Below are 24,706 nucleotides of genomic sequence, written 5' to 3'. Positions count from 1 at the left end.
CTTCGGTAGGGCTTTAGTTGGTCTTCAAGCGAGCTTTCCCATAGACTTCTATGGAGGCTTTGAAGGACCACTAAAGCTACATGGGGAATCATTTTTGAAGCACAGCCAAAGCAAAGCAAAAGCAAAGTGTGAACAGGACTGTAAGCTAACCATTTTATTTAGTGCCAGAGAGCTTTAACAATGACTGTCTGAAGCCTTGTTTTGAAGCAAGTGTAAACTAGCCATTAATGTGTGTTGAAGCCGAAGCAGGTGTAAATGAGCCCTTAAAGTGTTTTTAAACAATCACCTTGTAAAACACCCTTTTTTAGTTTAAAATAGAAATGGAGGGCAAAACATTTGTGTATAGATATAAAAAAACAAAAACAAAACATAAATATCCTTTTTTCCCTTTCTTATCAGTAATCACATTCTCTCTGTTCAATCTGTACTCAGCTGCATGAGAGCTGGGGGAAACAGCAGTACACTGAGCTTCCCAGTAAAAGCCTGTGCAGAGGGGGCATGTCAGGACAAATGCGATCATTGGAGGAGAGCAGGCTGAGTTCCCAGCATAGCTAGAGAACTGACCATGATGTGCTCTCCTGCTGAGTGTGGTCAGTTTTTAATAGAAATGCAAGGAAATCAAGGGGGCTGGCAGGAACACCAGCAACAGAAGAGAGCAAGAGAAAGCAACACAAAGAGAACAGGATACATTTTCATACAAGTACCTGGTACAACAGGCACATATCAGAAGTATGGGGTGGAAATGTTGGAGTAACAGACACTTTAAATTTATGAAAGAAAAGCCAATCATACTTATGAATGCAGGTTGGCAAGTGGGGATGATGAATGCAGATTGTTAGGAAAGATGCACTGTGAGTGGGCAGGGGGTAAATGCAGGTTGTTGGAAGTGGGGGTGGGTAAGCTAAAGGTGGGATGTTGTTAGAAGGGTGAAGTGGTCAAGTATGGAATGTGCTGTAAGGATGGGTTGGTGGTGGTAGAGATGGCTAGGGGGAAGAAGGTAGACCGATAACTTGGAAGCTGTGGGAGGACTAGAGGGAAAGTGAGACTGGGTGGGTATAGTAGGAGTCAGTACAGTAGGGCCTAATACTCATTTCACAGGGACAAACTTGTCTTTAGGGGTAGGTGCACATATGAGTAGAAGGTGAAGATTTTGAGTAAGGCGTGAGTGTGAAGTGGATGTGTGAGTGGATGAATATCCAAACTGAAAACACTGCAGTTGTAGCATTGTTTCCAGCCACATTCCTGAACATTATATTATATTCCTATAGGATAATTAGCTTTTAAGGTAGAAATTCATCAACAATTTGGGTAATATGTGAATTTTATTTTTTCCAGCAGGGCAAACGGTGGACAACAAAGGATACTCCAGCGATGTTACTAATGAGGCAAAGAGCTTTTCCGCCTGAAGAGCACAGAAACAGAGAGTCTTCCAATAGTACTCCTTTTCAGAGCCCAACAACTGGGACACCTATAAGGCTACAAGGACAGTTAGCCCATGGAGTGTCAATGACTTCTTTGCCTAGACCATGGACCAATACAGCAAGACATGGAAGACTACAATACTATTGACCCACATTCATACCAAGTGGACATCTTCCTCCCCCTCTGGTATCACTATAATGTGTTGGTTTAACATGAATGCAGATTGCAACTTGCCTTTAATAACATTCACTATACTTTAAACGGAGACCATTATGTATACATACAACTGGTAAGTTAAATGGGTGATTGGTGAACTTAGTGCTATGCACAACTGAAAACAGTCCCGGTGGAGTAAATACAAAGATGCTATTCTTCTTGCATTTCAAGTTGAAAGGACACGCTTAGCTGACAAAAAACCCCTTGTGAATGCTGGAAATGCCATAGTAACCCCGGATAACTGGGGGTTCATACTGATTTAAGAGACTATACAAAATATTTTCTTGCTCTAGTTATAATATACTTCTGATAATGTACTGAAGGGACAATGCGAATGTGTCTTAAAACACCAAAGGCAGCTCATATATTCATCACATAATGTTTTAATAAGATAACTGTACACCTTAAATTTGTTAATAAAAATATGAACCACAACGTGTTTAATAATAATTTTACCAAGCCTTTCAAACTGATGATGTCAGAATAATTACCTGAAGCCAGGTCATGTTTTCTTGTCTGATTAAATTATTTTAAACTGAACCTATTGTCAAAAGTTATAATAGGAACACCTGTAAGAGAAAACTATGAATGCTTATGTGGCCACTCTCTACATTTTGTAGAACTACATCTGACGCTTTTGTGTGTCCCTCTGTTACATGTTGTGGTTTCACTTGCAAGCTGCTTCATCCCTATTATGCGATGTAGTGACATTACGGACATTGAGTGGATCCATAGGACCATTGCACAGCCTCAAAATTACTGCTGGGGAGATACCAGCGGCACTCGTAGCTCTACGAGAACTACCAATGGTTGCTATGCCATTACAGAGCACAGTAGCAAAGCTCACAACTGTCCCTGATTTCAAGGGACTGTCCCTGATTTGGAGCAATGTCCCTCTGTCCCTCACTCCTCCTCATTTGTCCCTCATTTTGGTCTGATCTATATAGATGTATATAAAATGCATTTTTTATATATCAAAAAGTGTTTCCAGTGCTAAACCTTTCATCTGATTTCTAAATTGCTATATTTGTAAACTCCAAAAGCCAATATAAAGGAAGAGTATTGGTAAAAAAAGCACTTATGTGTTTAACCAATCTTGATTGTTTGTACAATTCTCCTTTAAGGGGGTGTGGCAAGGGGTGTGTCCTATGCCTGGATACTTTTGCTGATAGATGTCCCTCATTCCCATCTCAAAAAGTTGGGAGGTGTGCTGTGGTGATGCAGCAATCTGTAACCGTAGCATGCAGCAGGGGCAAACTATCTGATACACCCAAAATACTAGTGGTGCCTGTAGCTTTGCAGCAGAACTAAGACTGGACTTGCATAGCATTCAACAGAATATTTTACCAGGTGCTTCTGTCACTGTTATTTTTTCCTAGTGAATAGTTATGATAACAAATTGCCAGGAAATGTCTGAATGATTAATTTAGTAAGCTACATCGATTGTATAATTGATCAATGGACAACAGTGCCCTCACTACAAAAATTATTTATAAAAATGAATCAAGCGGCCTTAATTAATTATTCCTAAGTTATTTGCCTTGCAGAAATTCTTTTAATAACCCAATAAGATTGGTGTAAGTACAGACTGAGACTGAAAAATAAATTAATATTTATTTACAATAATTCACTTTAAAACACCATTAACAGTCAGATTAAGAGGTTGACACAGACACTAAATGATTTTCACAATGAATTGCTTAAAATATTCTGCTAAAATTTTGGTATGTATGTTGGATTACATTTAAATAATCTATTTCCCCTCATAGACAGCATAATTATTGATAACTACCAGGCAGATAATAATCTGAATTCTATGGTTTCCTACTGTTATTCTCCTGTAGAAAGAATAAGTGTCGATATATATAAAAGTAGCACCAATATAGCCCCCAAAAAAAAGCAAAGAAAAATATATTTTAAAAAAATAATAATATAATGATATAGGTTATATTTTTCGTGAGAGAAGTATTGCAACAAAGGCTATCATGCTTATCCCTTTAAGCAAACAACAATCACCAGGAAAATATATATTATAGTTACCCTCCAAGGATGCGAGGTAAACTTTTAAATGGCTGATGACCAGACCCAAACATGGCTGCTGATTAATGGGTGAAGTTTATCTTCCCAAAAATGGCGTCCAGCTATGTTGGAGCTGTGTGTTCTCGTTTCAGTGAAGTGTGTCACCCTTCAAATGATGAGATGTGATCATGATGGATAAACCCGATGTGTGCCCCCCTCACGTGACTTGCTATTTTTATAGAGTGGCAAAAATACACTCATAATACTCCAGAAACCTAGTTCAGAAGGTGTAACCTTTTTTACAATTAGATCAATTATGTGTTTATATAAGTATTAGCTCCCTTGGCCACCGGGTGGCACTCCAAGACTAGAAATATCCATACAGTACTCAGATTTTTAGGGAGAATTTTTTTTCTATAACACCTAATCCTTGTATTAACTCAGCTTTTATACGATAAATTAATATAGTTTTCTATAAATATGTTAGTTGGCCTGAAAACATACAATGCCTTTGAGGATCTGGCAGCTTTAACTCTTTGGGTGTAGCAACATTAATTGGGAAACTTTCACTACACAGAGGAGTAAATTCAGACAGTGATTAAAAAACATAAAAATAATTTGTACACTTTAAACTATTTGAATATGGTTATGTCATAACACTCACATTTATTTCTAACACTAATGATTATAAATAATCAAACATATCATAATATTATGATTGAACCCATCTGAGATAATCTCATATGTTGTGTCCTAATCACATCTTTTTGTAAAGTATTTTATATATATATATAGAGAGAGAGAGAGAGAGAGAGAGACAGTGATGTTGCTTTTTGTAGCTTTTTACCAAAATGAAATGAGCCCTAACAGTGTCAAAAGTTTCATCCAATCAATATAAAGGTTGCAATCATATATACTGTAAATTAGAGGTAGGCAACTTTTTTTTAGCACAGTGTGCCAAAAAATGTTTTCAAAGAAACTGAGCGTGACGATTTTATAAGAAAAAATGTCAACTTCACACTCTCAATCACGAAAAGGATTTTTTTATAAAGTAAATGCTGTAAACTACTTTAGTAGTGAGAAATTAACATCATGCACCTTCACACCTCAGATCAGCCCCAATTCACCTGCTCATCTGTCCCACAACTATACCCCCCTGCACATCTGCCCCACGACTGTAACCCCCTGCCCACCTCTGTACTAACCTGCACATCTGCCCCACTACTGTACCCCCTGCTCATCTGTCCCACCACTGTAACCCCCTGTACATCTGCCACACCACTGTACCACCCTGCTCTTCTGTTCGACCACTGTAACCCCCTGCTCATCTGCCCCACCAATGTACCCCCTTTCTAATCTGCCCCACCACTGTAACCCACTGCTCATCTGCCCCACCAATGTACCCCCTTTCTCATCTGCCCCACCACTGTCACCCCATGCACATCTTCCCCATCACTGTAACCCCTGCACATTTGCCCCACCACTGTACTACCCTGCTCATCTGCCCAATCACTGTGCCCCCTGCTCATCTGTCCCACCACTGTAACGCCCTGTACACCTGCCCCACCACTGTACCCCCCCTGTTTTTCTGTCCCACCACTGTAAGCCCCTGCTCATCTGCCCCACCAATGTTCCCTCTTTCTCATCTGCCCCACCACTGTACCTCCCCGCGCATCTGCTCCACTGATGTACCCCCATGTTCTTCTGTCTCACTGCTGAACCATCTTCTCATCTGTCCTAACACTGACCTTATCTGCTCATCTGCCCCACCACTGTAACCCCCTTTCTCATCTGCCCCACCACTGTAACCCCCTGCTCATGTGTTTCACCGATGCACCTCCTTTCTCCTCTGCACGCCTCTGCACATCTGCCCCACTTTTGTACCTCCCTGCTCCTCTGCCCCACCGCTGTAACCCCCTGCTCTTCTGCCCAAACATTGTAACCCCCTGCTCATCTGACCCACCAATGCATTTCCTTTCACATCTGCCCCACTGCTGTACCCCCTTGCTCTTCCGTCCCACCGCTGAACCCCCTTATCCTTTGCCCCACCACTGTACCACCCTGCACATCTACTCCACTGCTGTATCCCCATGCTCTTACTCTTACTCTTACTTACTCTTGCTCTTGTCTCACTACTGAATCACCTTCTTATCTGCCCTAACACTGAACCCATCTGCTCATCTGCCCCACCACTGTAACCCACTTTCTCATCTTCCCCACCACTCTAACCCCCTGCTCATCTGTCCCACCAATACATCTTCTTTCACATCTGCCCCACTGCTCTACCCCCTGCTTTTCTATCCCACCACTAAACCTCTTCTCATCTGCCCATCACTTTATCCCCCTGCTCTTCTGTTTCACTGCTGAACCCCCTTCTCATCTCTTCCACCACTGTACCTCCTGCACATCTGCCCCAACACTGTACCCTCCTGCTCTTCTGTCCCACCTCTGAACCCCTCCTGCTCATTTCCCCAACTGCTGTACCCTCCTGCCCATCTGCTCCACTACTGTACACGCTTCTCACCTATGATATACATGATATGCAGAGTGGTGAAATGAGACACATATACCTTTCGTGGCACACTCATCCTGCTGATCCACCTCTCGCATCCAGCCCACGTGCTTGTGTGTGATGTATGTGATGTCACATACATGCATCTGGAACGGACGAGCAATAATGAGCTCAGGTCACGGGCATTTTCTGAAAGCAGTGGGCCTGTGTACAGGATCATAAGTTGGGCCCCTGCAGCTAAGGAAAAGTGTGGTGCGAATCGCCACAGCAAAAGTTGGGTGTGATTTCATTGTGCTGATTACTGGCTGTGGCACAAAGTGCAGGGGTTCAGTAGTAAGTGATGCAAAGGTTCAGGAATAATTTCAACAAAATTCCCCAGAAGCTCAACAGTAATTCCACAAACTGTCACCTGATTGTGGTTTTCTCAATCACAGTGAAATCCCTTCTTTCTGAGATTGGTAGTGGCAACCAAGCGAGTCATCGTCCTCCAGATGGTGGACGGGGCTAGCAGAACTGTGATTGGCTTTAGCAGTGGCCAATGACAGTCCTCCTCATCCTGGAAACAGGGCTGTAAACATAATAATCATGACTGAGTCTTGTATGTATCCATATACATTGAAAAGTGTCCACATGTTATTAAAGTTAACAGTTGTACTAACTTCCTTGATGTTTTGAATTATATATATTTTTTTCTCATAGCATTGGAATATAGAAGCCTTTCCATATTGACTTTTGGTTAAAGTTCTTACAGAAACCGCTCAACTTTAGGAACAATAGCCAGCTATGTACGGAAGGTTTGTTTGCCCTGTTAATTTGTACAATAGAAAGATGGATAGTCTGTGTATCTCCCCATAGAATGTTGGTCTATGTTTGCTGAGTCCAAGGCTTGTCAAACACTTTTAGGGTAATAAGAAGACTTTCTTCTGGGCTTCAGGTGTGTTTGTTGATAGAAAAAAAAACATTATCCATACAATTTGTTCCATATGCAAGAAAACCTATGTCTGCAGACCTAATTGATTCAGTTTCCTCCTCTTGGGAACGTTATACGTTGATGTGACATTTGTCTATGTGCTTAAAGTGTTACTAAACCCAGGAGCCTGCATTCACTATATCCGTCTCCCACAGTACACAGAACATGAAAATGCAATTATTTTAGTAAATATAAAATGCTAATTATCTTTTCTCATCTGCAGTATATAGTAGTCTTGTGAATTCTCTCAGTGTCTGACAGAGCACTGGTTAAAGCTTGTAAGAGGAGTTTTCATTCTCCTCTGCTAGTCCTATGAGGCTGTATGACCCCTGACCCCCATCTGGACAGTGCTAATCACATGCAGCCTCTAGCAATACACACCAAACTGAGCATGTGCAGAGTGCCTGCAAGCCTCTGTACTATCAGCAGATGAATTGAGGACAGTAAAAGAAGGGAGGGATCAGAGAAGACAGGATAAAGCAGCCTTTTTACATAATGCAGAGGATTAACTCCCTAGGTTCCACAGTGAGTATTATAAGCATGTTTTACTGCATACAGTTGCAAAAAAAGTATGTGAACCCTTTTGGTATGATATGGATTTCTGCACAAATTGTGATCTGATCTTCATCTAAGTCACAACAATAGACAATCACAGGCTGCTTAAACTAATAACACACAAAGAATTAAATGTTACCATGTTTTTATTGAAAGTGCAGTCAGAAAAACTATGTGAACCCTTGGATTTAACCTCCCTGTCGGTAATCCCAAGTCTGGCTCAGTTTGGGAATTTACTAGCAGGAGCGGTAACCCCGAGCCAGACTCGGGATCGCTTCGCTGGATGCAGGGGAGGACGTAGTGAGACTTACTTACCTTGTCCCCTGGATCCAGCGATGTCCGCCACACTGTGTGATGGAGCTGTCCTCCGCTCGATTCACAGTGCCGAATGCCACTGAGCTCCGTTCCCTGCGGCGTTACGGCACACGGGAGCGGAGAATGGCAGCAAAAAAAGTAAAAAGACACAAAACACACACAGCACTGTAATCTTACAGATTACAGTGCTGTATTAAAAAATATACACCCCCTTTATCCCTAGTGGTCTGTGCAATGCCCTGCATGCACTTTTATATTATAAATACAGTTTTTTCTGCCTGGAATTTGGAGATTGTCCATAGCAACCAAAACGTGTCCCTTTATCAGTGTTTTAGGATTTGATTACATTATTGAATAATTTTTATTATTTTTTATTATATTATAAACTTTATCATACCCGGGATGTCTGCTAGACTCTGGTTTGAAGAGATTTAAGAGAGTTATTCCTAAGAATTACAGGACTACAAAATAAAATGCCAAATTTCCATGCAAAATAATTGTACCGCTTTCAGCATCTAATTCCAGACTGAATCATACCGCCAGGGAGGTTAATAACTGGTTGAACCTCCTTTGGAAACAATAACTTCAACCAAACATTTCCTGTAGTTGCAGATCAGACATGCACAACGGTCAGGAGTAATTCTTCACCATTTCTCTTTCAGAACTGTTTCAGTTCAGCAATATTCTTGGGATGTCTTGTGTGAATCGCTTTCTTGAGGTAATGCCACAGCATCTCAATCGGGTTGAGGTCAGGACTCTGACTGGGCCACTCCAGAAGGCATATTTTCTTCTGTTTAAGCCATTCTGTTGTTGATTTACTTCTATGCTTTGGGTCGTTGTCCTGTTGCAACAACCATCTTTTGTTGAGCTTCAGCTGGTGGACAGATGGCCTTAAGTTCTCCTGCAATATGTCTTGATAAACTTGGGAATTCATTTTTCCTTTCCTTAATTTTTCCTTCGATGATAGCAATTTGTCCAGGCCCTGATGCAGCAAAGCAACCCCGAACCATGATGCCCCCACCACCATACTTCACAGTTGGGACGAGGTTTTGATGTACCTCTTTTTCTCCACACATTGTGTTGTGTGTTTCTTCCAAACAACTCAACTTTGGTTTCATGAATATTTTGCCAGTACTGCTGTGGAACATCCAGGTGCACTTGTGCAAACTGTAAACGTGCAGCAATTTTTTTGGACAGCAGTGGCTTCCTCTGTGGTATCCTCCCATAAAATCCATTCTTGTTTAGTGTTTTCCAAATCGTAGATTTTCTAACACGGATGTTAGCATATGCCAGAGACTTTTGTAAGTCTTTAGCTGACACTCTAGGATTTTTCTTCACCTCATTGAGCAGTCTGCGCTGTGCTCTTGCAGTCTTCTTTACAGGACGCCCACTCCTAGGGAGAGTAGCAGCGGTGCTGAACTTTTTCCATTTATAGACAATTTGTCTTACTGTGGACTGATGAACAGCAAGGCTTTTGGAGATACTTTTATAACCCTTTCCAGCTTTATGCAAGTCAACGATTCTCGAATCATAGGTCTTCTGAGAGCTCTTTTATGCAAGGCATCATTTACATCAGCCAATGCTTCCAGACACTGATGTGTGTTTATTTTTATAGGGCAGGGCAGCTGTAACCAACACCTTTACTCTAATCTCATTGATTGGACTCCAGTTGGCTGACACCTCACTCCAATTAGCTCTTGGAGATTTCATTATTCTAGGGGTTCACATAATTTTTCCACCTGCACTGTGAATATTTACATGGTGTGTTCAATAAAAACATGGTAACATTTAATTCTTTGTGTGTTATTAGTTTAAGCAGACTGTGATTGTCTATTGTTGTGACTTAGATGAAGATCAGATCACATTTTATGACCAATTTGTGCAGAAATCCATATCATTCCAAAAGGGTTCACATACTTTTTTGCAACTGTATACAGGCTGATTTTACTTTTGTGGGTTTAGTAACACTTGAATTTAAATCTGTCTCATAGATCAAAATGATAGTGAATGATAAAATATAAAAAAAAAAAATTATATTCATATATGCTCTGACAAAATGGTGCTCAAATCTAATCTCTTCACTTGAAAGATCACATTTATTTTATGTGTCAGAACTAATTTCTCTTGCTTAACCACTACAATACGAAACTGCCTCAAATCAATAGAGGACTGGATGACCACCAACTCCCTCCAGCTGAACCAATCAAAGACAGAGCTTCTTATCTTACACCCAAATCATAAGCCCGCAACCAAAACCTCCTGGTCTCCACCAACCATCTTTGGGCAGACTATCTCCCCAAAGACCAAAGCGAAGAGTCTCGGGGTTATTTTAGACGCACAAATGTCAATGGATGCGCAAATAGGATCTGTAGTCAGTCGATCTCACCATCTGCTGCGCATGCTTCGCAGACTCATCCCTTTTATCCCAAAGAATGACAAAGCAGTGGTAGTTGGAACAATCATTAATTCACTACTGGACTACGCAAACTCGCTTTACATAGGATTACCACAATATCAACTTGCGCGATTACAACTGATCCAAAACACGGCGGCAAGGCTGATAACAGGAAAAAAACCCTGGGAATCCATTTCTCCTTCACTGAGGAGCTTACATTGGCTAACCGTAAAAAATCGGATCACGTTCAAGACCCTTTGCCTCACCCACAAATGCGTGCATAGAGAAGCTCCGCAATACCTAATGGAGAAAATAAATCATTACACACCAAACCGCAGTCTTCGATCAGCCAACAAAAACCTCCTCCTCGTGCCCAAAGCCCGGTATAAATCCAAGGGTGATCGGAGATTCGCTGTCCAAGGGCCTCGGCTATGGAATGCTCTACCAATCAACATCCGCCTGGAAGAAAATCACCTGGCTTTTAGGAAAAAACTCAAGACCTTCCTCTTTTAGCAGATGATCAAAGCTCGCCACAGCGCCTAGAGGCGATTCAGTTCGCATTGTGCGCTATACAAGTATTTCATTCATTCATTCATTCATACAGGGCACTTTCGCCCCCTTCCTTCCCAGCCCAATTTTCAGCTTTCATCGCTCTAGCGCTTTCAGTGACAATTGCGCGGTCATGCTACACTGTACCCCAAATAAAATTTTTATTTTGTTCGCACAAATAGAGCTTTATTTTGGTGGTATTTATTCACGACTCCGTTTTTTATTTTTTGCGATATAAGCGCAAAAAAAGCAGAAATTTGGAAAAAAAAATATTTTCTTTTTTCTATTTTAAAAGAAATCCAATCAAATCGAATTTTGTCATAAATTTAAGCCAAAATTTATTCTGCTATATGTTTTTGGTAAAAAAAAAACCGTTAAGTGTATAATAATTGGTTTGTGTGATCACAGACATATGTACGCAAATGATCATGTACATATGTGTGCAGGTGATCATCTACATGTGTGCAGATAATCATTGGGACATGTGATTTTAGTGGGACATATGTGGGGGACATGTGTTTTTATTATTAGGGACATGTGTTTTATTATTTGGGGACATGTATGTTTTGGGGACATGTGTGTTTTGGGGACATATGTGGGGACTGTGTTTATACTGTGTGGTGTGTTGTGTGTTTACACTAGACTGGTGATCAGTGAGTAAAAAGCTGTAAAAACAGCTCATACTCACTGATCATCAGCCGGCTGCAGCGATCTGCTCTCCTCTCCTCAGCGATGACTTCTGTGTGAGGAGAGGAGGAGCCGATTGCCTAGCAACCGGCTGTTTGTTTACATCACATGACGGCCGTGATTGGACACGGCCGTCATGTGATCAGGAGGGCCAATCACAGAGCCCTCCTGCCGATCTGAGATGTGCCGTGTCCGGGTGACACAAGCACATCAGGATCGCGCCGCTGCGCGATCCCGCTCCTTCTGAAGGACGTTCCTCAACGTCCTATCAGAAGGAGGCAGCTCCCACCCAGCCGTATATGTGCATTGGCCGGGTGGGAAGTGGTTAAAGTGGATGTAAAACCACTCTCATCCCTTCTAAACTACTGCAATACTGGTTATCTAGAAAAATATACATGCCTCCTGCATGTATACTTATCTGTGAAATGTCTCCCCTCTGTCTGCTAGGAGACCCGAAAAACAGCAGATTTTGTGGGTGGGTCTGTTTTCCAGGGCTCAATGGGCGAAGTCCTGATGTCAGTATATAACAAAAAATGAGGAAAAGAGGGGGGGGGGGAGCAGAATGGGACTGAAGGGTAACCAACCCCTGGGACTTTTAACCGGTTCCCAACCAGCGCACGCCGATGTACGTCGGCAGAATGGCACGGGCAGGCATATTGGCGTACAGGTACGTTCAATCTTCAATGCCACCCTGCCATCGCGAGCGCGCCGCCGCCTGTGCACTCGCGTGCTGGTCGGGACCCCCGTGAGTCCGGTCGCGGGTCCCGCAGACTCGATTACCCGCATACCCGCGATTGTCTCACAGGACGGCTGAATGGAGAAATCGCTGATTGCCGCCATTACTAGTAAAAAAAAAAAAAATTATTAATAAAAATGCCATAAAACTATCCCTATTTTGTAAACGCTATAACTTTTGCGCAAACCAATCAATGATCACTTATTGCGATTTTTTAAACCAAAAATATGTAGAAGAATACGTATCGGCCTAAACTGAGGAAAAAAATATGTTTTTTTATATATGTTTGGGGGATATTTATTATAACAAAAAGGAAAAAATAATGCATTTTTTTCAAAATTGTTGCTCTATTTTTGTTTATAGCGCAAAAAATAAAAACCGCAGGGGTGATCAAATACCACCAAAAGAAAGCTCTATTTGTGGGAAAAAAAAGGACGTCAATTTTGTTTGGGAGCCACGTCACACGACCACGCAATTGTCAGTTAAAGCGACGCAGTGCCGAATCGCAAAAAGTGGTCTGGTCTTTGACCAGCAAAATGGTCCGGTCTGTAAGTGGTTAAACGGTACCCAAGTGGAATCAAAGAGAATACCCATATAAAAATAAACAATATTTTTATTATTATTATAAAACAAAACTAAAAAAGAATTAGACAATAGACATATAATTATCAAGAGGTAAATTCATTGAATATATACAGGAGAGGTGCAAATCATAAAACCACGAGATCTTACCAATCCTACACATAAGATAATGCTGCTGTTTGTTCATGATGTCAGTAGACTCCCCGCCAACCTCTACACTCCCTTTATCAACATGCATTTTCTCCTGTGTATTTCTTACACTGAACTTCTGCTATGATCACTAACATTCGGTCAAAACCCAGAAAAGTCCCCACATGACTTCAGCGTTCCAAATCATTCTGAGATGTGGAACAGCCAATCCTTGCAGAGCAGCAGAAGAAAGGAGTGGGAGGGAATTAAACAATAATGCACGTCTCTTAGGCTAGTGCACGAGATATGTAAATCACCTGTCACTCACAGCAAGGGGGAGGATTTGACAACGTTTTTCTCTGTTTGTCAAGATTTATTTCACTGAACAATAAAAGAGAACGGGGCGGGGTCACCCGTACGTCACTGGGGAAGCCCAGGTTTCCCCTTGCGTCAGAGGGGGGTGGGGTCAGGTGACGGGTGGCCCCGCCCTCCTCAGTTAAGAAGTGTCAGGCTTCCGGGATTCCCGCAGTGTCTGCGGTGGAGACAGGATAGATGCGCTGCGCTGGAGGGAGATATCCCCCATCGCTGGATCAGATCACCCATCGCTGGACCCCAGGGAGATGATCATCCATCGCTGGATAGCAAGAGTGGATTACCACCGCTGAAATCTTTTTTTTATTTTTAATAAAGGACTTTTTTCAAAGGTGTGTGTGTGTGTGTGTTTTAACATTTTTTTACACTTTCTTTGTGAAATGGTAGGGGTACTTTTGTACCCCCTTACCATTTCAAATGGGGGGGCCGGGATCTGGGGGCCCCCTTGTTAAAGAGGGCTTCCAGATTCTGATAAGCCCCCTGCCCGCAGACCCCCACAACCACCAGCCAGGGTTGTGGGGATGAGGCCCTTGTTCTCATCAACATGGGGACAAGGTGCTTTGGGGGGGACCCCAAAGCATCCTGCCAATGTTGAGGGCATGTGGCCTGGTACGGTTCAGGAGGGGGGTGCTCTCTCGTCCCCCCCCCCCTCTTTTTCTGCAGCCTGCCAGGTTGCGTGCTCGGATAAAGGGTCTGGTATTAATTTTTGGGGGGAACTCAATGCCATTTTTTTTTTAATTTGGCGTGCAGTTCCCCTTAAAATCCACATCAGACCTGAAGGGTCTGGTATGGATATTTGGGGGGAACCGCATTTAATTTTAAATTTGACATGGGGTTCCCCTTAATATCCATACCAGACCTGAAGGGCCTGGTAATTGAATTTGGGGGAACCCCATGCTTTTTTTTTATCAATGACTTTCAATGACTGTTCTCTGTATTACAGGGAGCTGACAATTCATTATAGCCACGAGTGCTTTTAAATGACCTTTTTTCCTGCAGAAATTACACTTTGTGCAGGGACAGTTCTAAGCACGGAAAACATGTGCCCCTTTACAGGCATACTTTACACACCCCCCAGGTATGAAATTTAAAAGGAATATTACACTTTTATTGTGTCACTTTAAGCATTATTAAAATCACTGCTCCCGAAAAAACTTCAGTTTTTAAAACTTTTTTTGCATTGATACATGTGCCCTAGGGCAGGACCCAGGTCCCCAAACACTTTTTAGGACAATAACTTGCATATAAGTGCAAAGTGGGTACTCCTGCGCTAAAATGGGTTTGTAAATATATTTAAATAACAGGTGCTGCATACACCATATGGACAAAACTCGTGTCCAAATTTGTGTGAAGTGTAGAAGAGGGGTGGTGTTGCGCTCCTATTTGATATGTTTTTGTGATGTGTTAACACGTTGCCAACAAAATAGTGCAAATTATCCACCTAGTATATAACGCAATAGTAGATAAAGTGCAAAACAAAATTCATTAATAAATATATGATAAAATTGTAGTGATTAAAACACTTGTGCAAATAACAAAATAAGTAAAATAATTACTAGGTGACTGGTATGGAAATATATAAAACAAATTGACAGTAAGATTTAAAATTATGAAAACTAACAGAAGAATGATTTAAATCGTCTAGCTAAGCCAATGTTCAGTGCGGTATTGGACTTTAAAATCCTTGGTCCAATGTGCAATATAAGTGCAAACGTGCAAAGTGTTTCGCTGGAACACTGTGTATCGCTGTCTTTGGCTTTTAAGGTGACACTGTGCCTTTAAGTGCAAATACAAGAAAGAATCTTCAGCGTCACTGACACCCGTGGTAAAAGTAAATGGTTACTTTACTGCTGTAAGGTAAACAGCGTATAGCAGATAAAGGAGGAGGGGGAAGCTCCCTTCAACTTGATCTTTTCCTGGATGTCCGTTTTCACTTTTAAGTGCAGACAGGGGAGGAGGGGGAGGGAGGTAGGGGTAATCCTTATCTTCCTCTCTTTCCACTGGGTGCTTCAGATGGTGTGGTTCTCAATATACATTAAAAAGATAAAAGAGGTCCACCATAGTGTAGTATTTTAAATTGGGATAAAAACTTTTATTCACATCTATTAAAAACACTCACATTTTCAAGTGGTTACAGCAGCGTTGTAAAAACGAGCGCCGAGCTCGTGTCACAGTCTGAGCGTTCGTTCCGGTATCTGAATAGCCTCGAGTCCTACGCGTTACGTCACACACGTGACTTCAACAGGGATCCCTGTTGAAGTCACGTGTGTGACGTAACGCGTAGGACCCGAGGCTATTCAGATACCGGAACGAACGCTCAGACTGTGACACGAGCTCGGCGCTCGTTTTTACAACGCTGCTGTAACCACTTGAAAATGTGAGTGTTTTTAATAGATGTGAATAAAAGTTTTTATCCCCAATTTAAAATACTACACTACTACACTATGGTGGACCTCTTTTAGGAATTTTCATACACATGATTTGATGATAGATCTGAATTCACAAACATTAAATATCCTTTAGCAAATCAATATACTGCAACAGAAGAAACCTATGAAATTGGCACTAGAACTTTACTGAGCCCCAGGGATTTTATCAGGGAACACTAATGCAAATAATGGAGTGATGTCATCCCACAATAGTAAATAAATGTACAGACCTCCCCCTCACACATACAAAGAATGCAGCTCACCACACAGTGAAAAAGGGGAGTGGAGAGCTGAAGTTACACACTGCAGAGCTCAGTGAGGAGAGCTTTGAGAGTTGATTGGAGGGAAGAGACACCCTCCCCCCTTCACACAGCTCACAGGAACAGGGCTGAGGCTGTCAATCTGCTGGAGCTCCCTCCTCAGTCACCATTTTTCTCTTGGTGTCAGGAAAAACTGTCATGAGTGATTCATGTTGATAGTAAAGGAACAAAGCAACAGACAGAAATGACACTTAGTGCTTTTATTTGAGACAAGTCCACACTAGAGAGGGATGTGCTTTGTTCTTATTTAATGTCTGAGGTTTACAACTATTTTAATTGAACAAGCTGAAGATATAAGTTTGGTTGTCATGCATACCTGTATGTTTTTCCCCTAGACAGAGAAGAATGTAAACAACAACAAAAAATAATAATACAGCTAACAACAAATAAAGATAAAATAGTGAAATCAGTGTATAATCAAGGTTAGTGTCAGTTTGAGGGTCAATGTGTTTTAAAGTGCATTACATAAACATTCACAAAAAAACAAAACATTTGAAAAAATGTTTTTTTACTTACCAGAAACCCCTGTTGCTAGGCAGTCTTCCTAATCTGCCTCGTCCTATTCCACGGCGCTTCCTCCTCTTCGGCGAGCATGTCCCGTTGTCTTCTGGGACACGTGTGTCCCAGAAAACAATGGAGGCCATTCACAAAACAGAGCACGACTCGTGCATGCGCAGTAGGAAATGGGCAGTGAAGCCTGTTTCCCTTCGTTAAGATGGTGGTGCCGACACCCGATCCGGTGGAGGGATCGGCCTCCGGCAGCCGACATCGCGGGCTCGCTGGGCAGGTAAGTGTCCTTATTAAGAGTCAGAAGCTACAGTGTTTGTAGCTGTTGACTTTTTTTAAAAAAAGAATTGCAGCTGGAACACCACTTCAAGTAGGATTAAAAAAAAATCTTTTTTTAATAACCACTTCAATACAGGGCACTTATACACCTTCCTGCCCAGGACAATTTCGAGCTTTCAGTGCTGTCGCACTTTGAATGACAATTGCATTGTCATGCTACACTGTACATAAACAAGATTTTTATCATTTTGTTCCCACAAACAGAGCTTTTTTTTTGGTGGTATTTGATCACCTCGGCAGTTTTTATTTTTTGCCAAACAAATAAAAAAAACACAGGACAATTTAGAAAAAAATAAAAGTTTTGCTTTTGTTTCTGTTATAAAATTTTGTAAATAAGTTTTCTCTTTCACTGATGGGCACTAATAAGAGGGCACTGACAGACACTGATAAGGCAGCACCAATGAGGTGGCACCAATGAGCGGGCATTGACGGCCACCGATGATGGGCACTGATATGCAGCACTGATGAGCACTGGTAGGTGGCACTGATGGGTAGCACTGATTTGCAGCACTGATGGGCATTGATAGGCAGCACTGGTGGGCACTCATGGGTGGCACAGGCAGGCACTGATAGACGACACCGATGGGCACTGAGAGGCTGAAAAGTTGGGTACTTAGGTGTGGCACTGATAGGCGGCACTGCTGGGCATTGATACGTGGCACTGGTGGGGCACTGATACATGGCACCGATATGAGGCACTGATGGGCATCCCTGGTGGAGCTGGCAGTGGTAGGCATTGTCAGTGGGCACTGGTTGGTAGATGCCTGGGCACAGATGTGCATTTCCCTGGGGGTCTAGGGGGGCCATCCTGGTGGTCCTGGGCGGCATGATGGTGGTCCTGGGCGCCATCCGAGGGGGGGCTGTGCTCAAACAATCAGCACAGACCCCCCATCAGGAGAGCCACTGATCTGTCAGACGCAAATGAGGCAAAGCCGATCACTGGCTCTTCCTATTTACATCGTGATCAGCCGTGATTGGACACAGCTGATCACGTGGTAAAGAGTCTCCGTCAGAGACTCTTTTCCTAGATCGGTGTTGCGGGGTGTAAGACTGACACCCCGCAACAACGATAATCGCAATGCACGCCCCCGGTTGCGCGCAACGGCTTAATATCCTGAGGACGTAATATGACCCCCAGTCAGGATATTGAAACCACTTTGCTGACGTCTTTCTTTCTGCTATATGGCAGACGGCAAGTGGTTAATGATAGAGTCGCTATACTGCCAATGTATTTAGGCAAGTAAAAAAAAAAACAGCAAAATGTGCAATACTGTTTCAATATACAAACACGTTAGCACTGTGCAAACTGTTGGCGCTACATAAATCCTGTATAATAATAATAATATAATAATATTTAGTCAATGCTATGAGTTCGACTCGAACATTGGCTGTTCGCTGAATAGTGAAAAATTTGGGGTGTTCACGACAAATTCGAAAGCCGCGGAACACCTTTTAAAAGTCTATGGGAGAAATCAAATGTGATCATTTTAAAGGCTTATATGCATAATATTGTCATAAAAAAAGTGTTTGGGGACCTGGGTCCTGCCCCAGGGGACATTTGTCAATGCAAAAATAGGATTTTTATATACAGCTTACCTGTAAAATCCTTTTCTTGAGAAGTACATCACGGGACACAGGAGCTTCATTACATAGTGGGTTATATAGGCACCACTGGTGATTGGACACTGGTTAACCCTCAATTAAGGAGAATTCCTCCCCTATATAACTCCTCCCATATGGGAGGCACCTCAGTTTTGTAGCAAAGCAATAATAAACCACGTAAAACCCAAGAGGGGCGGGAGCCCTGTGTCCCGTGATGTACTTCTCAAGAAAAGGATTTTACAGGTAAGCTGTATATAAAAATCCTATTTTCTCGATCATACATCACGGGACACAGGAGCTTCATTACATAGTGGGATGTCCCAAAGCAATGCTCAGTTTGAGGGGAGGGAGACACAGATCAGAATTATAGACCGCCATGGACCGGATGATCTAAACTGCAGCCTGCAGTACACTGCGCCCAAAGGCGATATCCTCTTGCCCTCCGACATCTACCTGATAAAATCTAGTGAATGTGTGGACTGATGACCAAGTAGCAGCCTTACAGATCTGAGCCAGGGAGGCCTTGTGATGCACTGCCCAAGAAGTAATAGCCCTCGTCGAGTGCGCTTTCACTTGAAAAGGAGGGATCTTCCCCTTTACACTATAGGCCTGAGAAATAACCTGCCTAATCCACCTTGAGAGAGTGGATTTTGATGCCGCCTGGCCCTTCCTAGGGCCTTCCGGCAAAATAAATAAGCAATCAGTTTTCCTTATCTGAGCAATTGCCTGAAGATAGATACTGATTGCTCTAACCACATCTAAAGTGTGCAAAGATTCTTTTTCTGCAGACTGTGGGTCCGGAAAAAAGGATGGTAGGATTAGATCTTGATTCAAATGGAATCCTGAAACCACCTTAGGCAGAAAGGACCTGTTGGGACGCATTACCACCCGGTCCTTATGAATAATTAGATACGGTTCCTTGCTGGAGAGAGCTGCTAGTTCTGACACTCTTCTAGCGGAGGATATGGCTACCAAGAAGACCAATTTTTTAGTCAAAAGAACTAATGAAACCAGATGCAAAGGTTCAAATGGTTGCCCCTGCAAAGCTGAGAGAACCAAATTCAGATCCCATGGGCATACCGGAGGTTTGACTGGCGGCCTTATCCGCATAGCCCCCTGGATGAAAGCCCGCACCAGGGAATGTGATGCAAGTGGCTTCTGGAAAAACACTGACAAGGCTGAAATCTGCACCTTGATAGTGCTTACGGCCAAATTCATTTCTAGGCCTGACTGGAGGAAGGCCAAGATCCTGCTAGTGACATACTTTCTAGGATGCCATCCCCTGGGTTCACATCAGGAAACATATGCCTTCCAGATTTTATAGTAAATAAGCCTGGAGGCCGGCTTTCTGGCATTGACCAGAGTAGAAAGGACTGACCCTGAAAGCCCACGATCTCTCAGAATGTGGGTCTCAGCAGCCAAACCGTCAAATTCAGACTGTGTAAAGCAGGATGGTAAATTGGACCTTGTGAGAGTAGATCTGGCCAGAGAGGGAGGATCCATGGCCTGCCCACTGCCAATTTCATGATCTCTGCGTACCACGGTCGCCTGGGCCAAGCCGGGGCTACCAAAAGAACCGACTTTGTTTCCCTCTTGACTCTTCCCAGGAACCGCGACAGAAGCGGACATGGGGGGGAAGGCATAAATCAAATTGTACTGATCCCAGGGAACTGTCAGAGCATCCGACCCCTGAGCGAGTGCATCTCTTGTCCTTGACACGAATTTGTCCAGCTTTCTGTTGAACCTGGACGCAAACAGATCTACGTCTGGAGTACCCCACCTGCGACATATGTTCCGAAACACGTCTGAGTGCAGAGTCCATTCTCATGGGCACAACTGCTGGCGGCTCAGAAAATCCGCCTGCCAATTTTCCACTCCTGTAATGAAGACTGCAGAAAGGCATGGAACATGCCTTTCTGCCCAGACAAGTATGCGATTCACCTCTTTTTGTGCGACCAGACTCCTGGTACCACCCTTGTGATTGATATAGGCCACTGCTGTGGCATTGTCGGACTGAACCCGAACAGGGAGACCCCGTGGTCTGTAAGACAAGTTTATGAGAGCCATATAGACTGCCCGGATCTCCAAGACATTTATGGGCAATAGCTTCTCGATCGCAGACCATTTCCCCTGCGAGCACGTCTCCTCCAACACTGCTCCCCAGCCTGTCAGGCTGGCATCTGTAGTAATAATCTTCCATGGAAGGGGAAGAAAAGTTTTGCCTTTCAGCAAATTCTCGGTTTGTAACCACCAAACGAGACTCTTGCGTGTCCCTGGGGATAGACAAATAGGAAGATCCAAGGCCTGGGGCTTCCTGTTCCAAGCCGCAAGGATGCATCTTTGCAGAGGCCTTGAGTGGAACTGGGCGAATGGAACGGCCTCGAAGGAGGCGACCATTTTCCCTAATAGTCTCATGCACAACCGAACGGGGGAAGATCTTCTGCCCAGAATTAGGCGCACCAGACCCCCAATGGCCAAGGCTTTTGGCCTTGGTAGAAATACCTTGCCCTGAGCGGTGTCGATGACCATACCCAGGTATTCCAACCTGGTAGCAGGCTGTAGGGACGATTTTTCTAGGTTTATAATCCAACCTAGGCGTTCCAGGTGTTCTAGTGTTCTGGTAACACTGTGGTTCAGGAGCGCTACTGTTTTCTCTATGAGAAGCAAATCGTCTAGATAAGCCATGAAGGCTATACCCTGAGCTCTTAGGTTTTCCAAGAGAGGGTCTAGAATCTTTGTGAAGACTCGAGGAGCCGTAGCGAGCCTGAACGGCAAGCCCACAAATTGAAAATGGTGCTGCTCTACCGCGAACCTTAGATACTTTTGGTGTGTGGAAAAAATCGGCACATGAAGATATGCATCCTTGATATCTATTGATGCCATAAACTCACCCCCTTGCAGGGAGGAGACCACAGCGCGAATTGACTGCATTCGGAAGGACCGGATGCGTAAAAACCGGTTCAGATCCTTCAGATCCAGGATAGGTCTGACACCATAATTTGGCTTTGGAACGGTGAAGAGATTCGAGTAAAACCCTGAACCCTGTTCTTTTGGGTCCACTTCCACTATCACCCCCTGGGATAGTAAGTGATCTAAGGCCAGAAATAGCGGTCTTTGCTTTACTGGGTCCCTGGGGATCCTTGACCTTAGGAAGCGAGAAGGTGGAATCTCCTGAAACTCTACCTTGTAGCCCAGAGATACCGAGGAGACTACCCACTTGTCCCGGAAATCTCTTCCCGCCAGGTTTCTGCAAACTGCAGGAGCCTTCCCCCCACTTGGCCGAGCGGGGGCGCCCCTTCACAAGGAAGCTTTTGGGCTCTGCTTGGCAGGCTTTCGTCCCCAAGTCTTCTTCTGCCCCTGGGCCCGGCCTTGAGCCTTTCCTGTAGAGGGAGGTTGGGAAGGCCATCGCCACTGCTTAGAGCTTGATGCTCCGGGAGAGAGAGAACGCTTAAATGATGGAAGTTTGCTCGTTTTGAGTGGAAGGAGAGTAGATTTACCCCCTGAAATTTTTTGGACGAATTTGTCTAATTCTTCTCCAAATAAACGTCCCCCTTTAAACGGGAACCCAATCAAATGCTTCTTGCATGATAGCTCAGCTGCCCAATTTTTTAGCCATAGGGCCCTTCGCATGTGTACCAACAGGAGAGACAAACGAGATGCTTGTTGGACAGAATCCAAAATCGCATCAATCATAAAACACAGAATTTGAGGTATTTCTGCATAATTCTCCACTTCCTCACTGGGAAGGAGGCCAAGCATCTGCTTAACTTGATCCTTGAGGAACTGACACAACCCCACGGCTGCGACTGTAGGTTGCACTACAGCGCCAGTCATGGAAAAGGAGGCTTTCAATAAGGTTTCCAGCTTCTTATCAGTTGGATCCTTAAATACCTGAGCATTATCCAAAGGACAGGTCAGGTTTCTATTCACCCAAGAAACAGCCGCATCGACAGATGGGACCCTCATTTCTTGGTGACACTTTCCTCCAGAGGATAAAGCATAGAAAACCTTTTAGGAGGAGCAAACAGTTTATCGAGATGTCCCCAATCCTCCAACAATTTATCTATTAAGGGATGAATTGGAAAGGAAAAGGCAGTCTGTGGGATTTTCCTGACCCCCAGGGAAGAAACAGAGGACATAGCGACCTCAGCAGCGGGCATTCTGAATGTGGTACGCACCAACTCAGTATAATATTGCACCTGTTTTCTGAGCGCCTGGGAGGAGGGGACTCTCTCCTCTTCCTCTGATTCATCCGACTGATTATGATCCTTGTCCCAAGATAGGGATCTCTTCTCATTGTCAGAGGTGTCATCTGAAAGAGGAATCTCAGCAGAGGGAGGGGATCTACCCCTTTTCCTGCTATCTTTTAGGGAAGCTGAAATAAAATTCATGATTTTCCCTTTAAAACCCTCCAATGTAGCCCTAACGGAGTCTTCAGTGACATATACCAGGGCTGAAATATTAGGAGAGGCTGCAAAACCTGACAGGGGCACTGACTCATCCTGTGAGGCTGGCTCCAGTCTTGCGGGGGGTGGTAACCTACAGGCATTTTTAGAACCCCTAGACCTAGGTGGTGATTTACCAGTGCCTTTGTTACCTCCCCCTGAGACCCTCTTACGAGGAGACATAGTCCTAAGCTATAAAGCAGAGGTACTAGTACAAAGTGCAATCACTGTTGTGCTCAAAGTCTCACAATAAATATATATGCTTAAACTGCACAACCTGATGCTGAGTAGGTGTCTTAGGTTTGCCTGGATCCAATCCCTTAGGATGCTTACTGCCCACAGTTCCTGTGTTATCCACTTACAGCCCCCTGGCGCTCTGGGCTTTTTAAAATTGCCGCCTGGCGCCTGTGCAGTACAGCGCCGTGCACGGCTCGCAACCACACCCCCCCTCCATTAGCATGGGAGTGCGCTCAGCACGCGTGCACGAGGACCGCCGGACGTCCAGGGGGGAAGGGGGATCACCATCGGAGCTGCGCGGGACCCCTAGACTACGTGGGACCCCTGTATTACCTTCATTGTGGCAGAGATTGCAGTGGAGACGTGAGTCATCTAGAAGAACCAGGCTTCACTGAGCGTGTGCATCTGAAAGGCATGTAAGTATGCATCAGGCTGCTCCTACTCCCTCTAGTGGTGGAAACCAGGTAAGACATACAACTACTCAATGAAGAAATCCATAATATATAATTTATATAGGATTAACTTCCCTTACCTGTCCTCGCTGCAGGAATTGCTGAAAACAGACAGATTCCAGCCTTCACCCATCACGGCGGGCAGAGTTGTGCCAACCTTCAGGATTTTTTGGGTTCCTTCTCAGAGGAACCTCTTACCTGGACCTTGTAAAAGACTCTGCCAGAAACTTTCGTGCCACTATGTAAATAGTACACCTACACAAGTCTGGTTTTCCCAGAGCCCAGTCTTCCAATAGGAGAGGACTTACAGGCAAAACCTCATATCTTCGGATGACGAGGCCCGGGTACCATACCATCTTGGGAGTCAGGATATCGGCCCAAGATATGGATCCAGTTATTGTAGCCCTTAGGCCCCCACATGGACCTGCACAGAGCTTTCTTCATAGCACATGTTTTACATGACCAACCACCTTAGACACTGGCGAAAAAACTGAGGTGCCTCCCATATGGGAGGGGTTATATAGGGGAGGAATTCTCCTTAATTGAGGGTTAACCAGTGTCCAATCACCAGAGGTGCCTATATAACCCACTATGTAATGAAGCTCCTGTGTCCCGTGATGTATGATCAAGAAAAAAAGTTTTAAAAATTGCAATTTTTTCAGGAGCAGTGATTTTAATAATGCTTAACGCAAAATGATACAAGTGAAATATTCCTTTAAATTTCATACCTGGGGGGTGTCTATAGTATGCCTGTAAAGTGGCACATGTTTCCCGTGTTTAGAACAGTCCAAAAGCAAAATTACACAACACACTACATACTGAGCACAACACATGGCAGGGTGGGCACAGATCAGCACATTACATGGTGGGAACTGCACATGACATGGTGGGTACTGCATGGAACAGCACATTACAT

At 43.7% G+C, this 24,706-nt stretch overlaps 1 protein-coding gene across 2 annotated transcripts in view; it reads left to right on the top strand.

Moving 5' to 3' along the window:
• Window positions 1-2,073, top strand: part of FAM83E (family with sequence similarity 83 member E) — a 130,651-nt gene extending 128,578 nt beyond the window's left edge. Inside the window, exon 6 of one of the 2 annotated variants that reach the window (XM_077457414.1) lies at window positions 1,339-2,073. In XM_077457414.1, the coding sequence (XP_077313540.1) occupies window positions 1,339-1,569 (231 nt within the window). In that variant the 3' untranslated portion in view covers window positions 1,570-2,073. Of the gene's footprint in view, window positions 1-1,335 lie in introns of both variants that reach the window. The other variant, XM_077457412.1, reaches the window with a different exon arrangement.
• Window positions 2,074-24,706: the final 22,633 nt, after the last annotated feature.

The sequence above is a fragment of the Lithobates pipiens genome, unplaced genomic scaffold, assembly GCF_037356315.1.
Source record: "Lithobates pipiens isolate NorthernLeopardFrog02 unplaced genomic scaffold, aLitPip1_a1.2 Scaffold_27, whole genome shotgun sequence".
Taxonomy (NCBI): domain Eukaryota; kingdom Metazoa; phylum Chordata; class Amphibia; order Anura; family Ranidae; genus Lithobates; species Lithobates pipiens.
The sequence above is the reverse complement of the archived record's forward strand: the minus strand, read 5'-3'. Positions and strand labels throughout refer to the sequence as shown.